General features: G+C 37.8%; 1 protein-coding gene across 1 annotated transcript in view; it reads left to right on the forward strand.

Moving 5' to 3' along the window:
• eea1 (early endosome antigen 1) overlaps positions 1–6,336 on the forward strand; it is a 33,641-nt gene that overhangs the window by 20,829 nt on the left and 6,476 nt on the right. The window contains exons 19-25 of the mRNA XM_084408565.1: positions 317–647; positions 819–920; positions 1,013–1,207; positions 1,619–1,801; positions 1,882–2,067; positions 2,367–2,498; positions 5,298–5,483. Of these exons, the coding sequence (XP_084264691.1) occupies positions 317–647; positions 819–920; positions 1,013–1,207; positions 1,619–1,801; positions 1,882–2,067; positions 2,367–2,498; positions 5,298–5,483 (1,315 nt within the window). The remainder of the gene's footprint in view (positions 1–316; positions 648–818; positions 921–1,012; positions 1,208–1,618; positions 1,802–1,881; positions 2,068–2,366; positions 2,499–5,297; positions 5,484–6,336) is intronic.

Consider the following 6,336-nt stretch of genomic DNA (forward strand, 5'->3'; position numbering starts at 1 on the left):
AAATAAGAAAAAAATAGTTTCTTGAGCACCAAATCAGCATATTAAAATGATTTCTGAAGGATCATGTGACACTAAAGACTGGAGTAATGATGCTGAAAATTCAGCTTTAACGGCATAGGAATAAATTATATTTATTCTAGAATGTAATTTATTACAGTTTAAATTTCACAATAGTATTTTTGATCAAATAAATGTAGCCTTGGTGATCAAAAGAGACTTCAAAAACATTAAAAAAAACACCAACCTCAAACCTTAAATTTGATGAGTATAGATTACAGATGTGACTTGTCAATCTTCCCTTTCCTTTCTGTTTCAGAGCTGCCAACCAGCAAGAGGAGCTGAAGAAGAAAACCTCAACCCTCTCCGAAACAAGACAACAGCTGGAGAAGGCAGAGCAGGAGCGTGTGACCCTGCAGGCCAGCCTGGATAAACTGTCTCAAGAGAGTCAGAGGCGGCAGGCAGAGTTAGACAAGAAAGTTCAGGGTCTGAGTGCAGATCTCCAGAAAGCTCAGGAGGAGAAGGAAGCTCAGACTAAAGAAATGGCAACAGTGAAAGAGGCTCTGAGCAAAGCTTCTAAAGCCCTGAAAGAGAGTCGGACTCAACTGGAGAAAGAAAAGAAGAGCAGCACGGCCACTTTGGAAGAGAAGGTTGGTCACATGACAGTTTGTCATCAAAAAGTATTTGGAAACTTGTGTATGTATAAAAAATAAATTAAAGTCATGGCATTGTACAACAAATCTCAATACATTTGGCAACAGTTTTCAAGCAAAACATTTCTCAAAAAGAAGTTTAATTATCAGCTTTACTCTAATTTTTAGGAGAAGATCTATCAGAAAGCACAGCAAGAACTTCAGAAAAACACGGAGACCACCTCTAAAGAGCTCAGCCATGTTAAAGGTCTGCTCGAAAGATCAACAGAGGTAAGATTGTGAAATATAACTCCTGTTAAGTTTCAAGGAAACATTAATCCCATGTTAGGTGAATCATATTTCGCAATTGTTGAATTTTCTAGGCAGAAAAGGGTCTACAATCTCAGCTGACCTTACTGAACACTCAGCTTAAACAATCTCAAGATACACTGAAAGAGAAAGAAAAGAGTGCACAGCAGCTACAGGCAGAGCTGAAGACTACGCAGGGGTCCTTGAGCCAGGAAGTGAAGAAACATAAGGCACAAGTGTCTGAGTTGCAGGCTTCCCTCGCTAAGAAGGCACGTACAGTCTTCTTAAGTCATAAAATGCACATAAATGTACTCTTAACTCACCCAAATCGACTGTTTCATTTCCTGTTCTTAAAGGATAGTCCACCCAAAAGTGAAAATTCTGTCATTATTTACTCACCCTCATGACGTTCCAAATCTGTATAACTTTCTTTCTTCTGTCGAACACGCCAGAAGATATTTTGAAGAATGTTGGGAACCAAAACTGGTTACCAACATTCTTCAAGATGTCTTTTTTTGTGTTCTGCAGAAGAAAGAAAGACATATGGGTTCAGAAAAACAAGAGGGTGAGTAAATGATGGCAGAATTAAAAATGTTGGGTTGATGATGCCTTTGAATCTGACATGTCGTTGGACATTTTGACTGAACTACTTCTTCAAATAACATTGAATTGTGTTTCAGGCCGAAGAGGAGGCCAAGCTGAAGGAGCAGGTGACGGCGCTGTCTAAAGATTTAACCTCTGAAACGAATCGCTGTGCAGAGCTGCAGAAGACCAGCGACAGCACCAAAGAGAGTCTCGCCACCATTCAGTCTGATTACTACGGCAAAGAGTCCGAGCTCTCTGCTGTACGCCAGGACCTCAAGGTCAGTTTTATAAAGTACAAGAACATCCTAATAAATGATTATGTGCAGTGTCTGATTATTATCTGTTATTTTCCATGTAGGTGTGTGAGGAGAAGCTGGTTCTAGCTCAGGAAGAGCTGGTGGCCAATAGGAACCAGCTTGGTGCTCACGAAACCCAGATCAAGGAGCTGAAGACTGTTCGCACAACGCTAGAGAAAGACCTCGGCAAGAGAGACGAGAAGATCGAACAGCAGGTGGAGGCTCTACAGAAACTCCAGAAACAACAGGTAACAAAATATGCTACAGGTTTTTGAGATATAACCATTGTGCCCTCAGGCGAGGCCTTGAACCACAGGGTTTTCTGTGGTGTGAAAGTTACGGAAATAAACACCACCGGGCTCGATTTTTGTGGCGATACTCTATTCCTGGCTAGAACAGAAGGTTGTGTTGTTTCACTGTGTCTGGAATAAAACAGAACAGTCATAATTTGAATTTGCTTATCAACACAGACATGGAGAATAATTTCAGAATGTTTATGGAAATGTCGAGTTGTTCAGCTTACTGTGTGTCTTTGTGTCTTTTACAGGAACAAACGGAGGAGCAGCTGGAGAAGGAGAAAGCTCAATGCGAAGAGCTGAGAGAGTGCCAGAGCGCTCTGGAAAAGGACAAAAACAAACTGTCTGCTGATCTCAAAGCTCTGGCCGAGAAGAATGAGAAGGTCAGTCTCTTGACCTCTAACCCCACTTTATATACACATTTATGAATCAAAGCAACTTGTTTAAAGGTGCACTGTTTTTTCATTGAAAAAAAGTTACTATTATTACTAATTGCTAATTTCCCCCCCAAGATAATTTAATTATGAATGAGTCATAAAAAAGCTGCACCCCCACCCTCATAGGGACCCTCATGTTGAGATTAAATGTCTAGCCAAAATTACTTTATTTCAGTGATCTATTTTTATACATTCTTGGTTACTGAATAAATGAATCATGACAGATGGGTACTTCTGTAATGGTATCTCTGGAATGGTGAAATATTTCACCTTTGTGTGAGACTGTACACTAGTGTTCAAAAGTCTCTTATGCTTATCAAGGCTGCTCACCAAGGCTACATTTATTTGATCAAAAATACACAACAGTAAAAACAATACAATTGTAAAATATTAATATTTAAAGGATTAGTTCACCCCAAAATGAAAAGTTCCTAATAATTTACTCACCCCAATGCCATCCAAGATAGAAATTATGTTTTTTGAGGAAAACATTTCTGGATTTTTCTTCTAACAATGGACTTCATTGGTTACCATCGTTTTTAAGTCCAAATCAATGCAGTTTCAAAAGTCTTTGAAGTGTTTAAACGGGCTGTACGCGATCACAGCTGAAGAAGAGGTTGTTATCTAGCGAAACGATAGGTCATTTAAAGGAGTCATAATGTTGTGTTACCTTGGATACCCAAATGCTCTATTACAGTATTTTAGGCACTTCTAAAAAAGAAAAGTGGAAAAAAAATCAACACAGAGCCCCTCAGACCCTTATTTCTAAAGGCATTATTGTCTCGCGAGATCTGATGCGATGTTTTGGCTGTCGTGGACGGTCATTATAATAATGCAAATGAGGGGCGCGTTGATTGGTTGCAGGAAGGAGGGGGGTTGACACCGCAGCTAACTGAAAGCTATTTTCAAACTGCATGTTTTGCATGAGTTTGGCTAATAATGTTTAGTGGTATATTGTTTTCATACTTGCATTTAAACAGTTTTAGCCACTGAGCATGGACTCCTGTACCGTCACTACTGTAGCTGCTAGTGTAAAACAAAGTCGAAAGATGTGGCTAGCATTCATAGAGTCCATTCCCCGTGTTTACCTCGAAGGTAACGTTACATACAATAGCCGCATTAGCAGTTAGCTGCTATTTGTTAACCACAGTAGAGCAATAAAAACACAGTCTTACCTTTTCAATTTCTGGCAAGTCCCTGATGGTTGGGATGGCACCTTTTCCCAAACGGAGCTTCGAGGCCAAGTTCGCCTGATACTGCCCCAAATTTGTAAAAGATTCCGGTGTAAAATGTTTAGCACACACACCTAACGATACGCCACTTGAAAGAGTTGTTGGGACAGCGTCATTAAAAATGAATTTCATCCACTGTTCCCTGATAGTTTCGTCCGTTTTTGGTAGATAAAACACATTTGCATGTTGTTTGTGGCAGTCACCCACAGAGCATCTCAGGTGTGCACTCGATTTCTCCATCTTTCTCGAGTCAACTAAACTGAATCTGAGGGGGAGAGGGGCGGGCTTCCCGCGGCATAGGTTTGCGGTGTCCATATTTGGTATATCCTCCCCCGTCTTGACGTCAAGAAGGGGAAGAAATCAAAATCTCGTTTTTTCGTGCGCGTGCACGTGGCCTATTTGTTTACAAACCCTGAGGTAAACAAACGCTTCACTTTTAAATATCGGCTTCCCGGCCAGTGTATAATCATTATGCAATCATAACATACATTGATTCTCGTGGAAAAGTGAAATTTCTACATTATGACTCCTTTAAAAAATATATATATAATTTATAGAAAGGTCACGCCGGCGCCAGCAGAAGTACCGCCCCACTGTTTACAATGCGACCGTTTGTAGGAGGATAGTTCAAATAGTATTGTTTGCTATTATATATATATAGTAATAGTATTCAGTGAATACTAATATGAATAGTATATGAATAACATTCTGATGAATATGAATAGTAGTTCAAATAGTATTGCCGGCCTTTCAACTTGATGACGTAGTTCCCTGTCCGTTTGTTGATCAGCTCAATCCGAACTATTGAAGGTAAAAAGTCTATAAATTATTTTTTTAAAAATTAAATGACCTATCGTTTCGCTAGATAACAACCTCTTCTTCAGCTGTGATCGCGTACAGCCCGTTTAAACACTTCAAAGACTTTTGAAACTGCATTGATTTGGACTTAAAAACGATGGTAACCAATGAAGTCCATTGTTAGAAGAAAAATCCAGAAATGTTTTCCTCAAAAAACATAATTTCTCTCCCACTGAGGAAAGAAAGACATGGATATCTTGGATGGCATCAGTGTCACATGATCCTTCAGAAATCATTCTAATATGCTGATTTGGTGCTCAAGAAACATTTCTTATAATCAATGTTGAAAACAGTCATGCTGAGCCTGCTTAATATTTTTGTGGAAACCAGGACACGTTTTTTAAAGGATTCTTTGATTAATAGAAAGTTCAGAAGAACAGCATTTATTTCAAACCTTTGGATAGTAATGTATCTATCCTGATAAATTTGAGTATAAAGTAAAAGACCACGTTGAATCAGCCCACGAAACATGAACGTAAATGCACCTTAGAATAACATAAATTGTCTATTTTTCTATCCTAAGTTTTTTTTGATGACTTTTGAATTCTTGTGCATTATGCAACATGGTTTGATGATCTGGGCTTGCAACCAAAAACAGTGCAGATTCAAATCCCACTATGTGTTTCTAACTGGGATAATGGTTTGTATGTCGCAGGAGCTGAAGGAGCTTCAGGCAGTGAAGCAGCTGTTGATCCAGCAGAAGGTGGAGCAGCAGGGGAAAGTGGAGGCAGCTCAAGCATCTCTGGAACAGGAGCAGAGAGAGCATCAGAAGACCAGAGACTCCATCAAACAAAAACAGCAGCTGCTCAAAGCTGAGACCGACAAACTACACCAGCAATTGGTACGGATTATATTATATTACATTATATTGTATGTAACAATAAGGTTCTTTAGTTAACTACCTTTGTTAACATGAACTAAGAATGAACAATACTTCCACAGCATTTATTAATCTTAGTTAATATTAATTTCAACTTTTACTAATGTTTTAAAATCAAACGTTGTATTTGTTAACATTAGTTAATATACTGTGAACTAACATGCACAAACAATGGACAGCTTTTTAATTTTTATTAACTAACACTAACAAAGATGAATAAATACTGTAACCAATGTATTGCTTATTGTTAGTTAATACATTAACTAATGTTAACTAATGAACCTTATTCAAAAGTGTTACCACATTATATTATACTATTATATTTATATGTGGCCCTGGACCACAAAACCAGTCACATGGGTAAATTTTTTTGAAATTGAGATTTATATATCATATATGAAAGCTAAATAAATATGATGTATGTTGTTAGGATAAGACAATATTTGGCCGGGATAAAACTATTTGAAAATTTGGAATCTGAGGGAGCAAAAAAATCGAAACATTGAGAAAATCGCCTTTAAATTTGTCCATTTATTTTCGCAATTGTGCTGCATTCACTCACAAAAATAAATGTTTGATACATTTTGGGTAGGAAATTTGCTAAATATCTTCATGGAACTTGATCTTTACTTAATATCCTAATGAGTTTTGGCATAAAAATCGATAATTTCGACTCATACAATGTATTGTTGGCTATTGCCACATATATTCCCATGCTGCTTGTGACTGGTTTTGTGATCCAGGGTTAAAATATTATATTGATAATAGTTCTTGTTGTTAATATTAATATTTATTATTATTTACGATTAGTAAG

This window comes from Rutilus rutilus, assembly GCF_951802725.1.
Source record: "Rutilus rutilus genome assembly, chromosome: 5".
Classification (NCBI taxonomy): Eukaryota; Metazoa; Chordata; class Actinopteri; order Cypriniformes; family Leuciscidae; genus Rutilus; species Rutilus rutilus.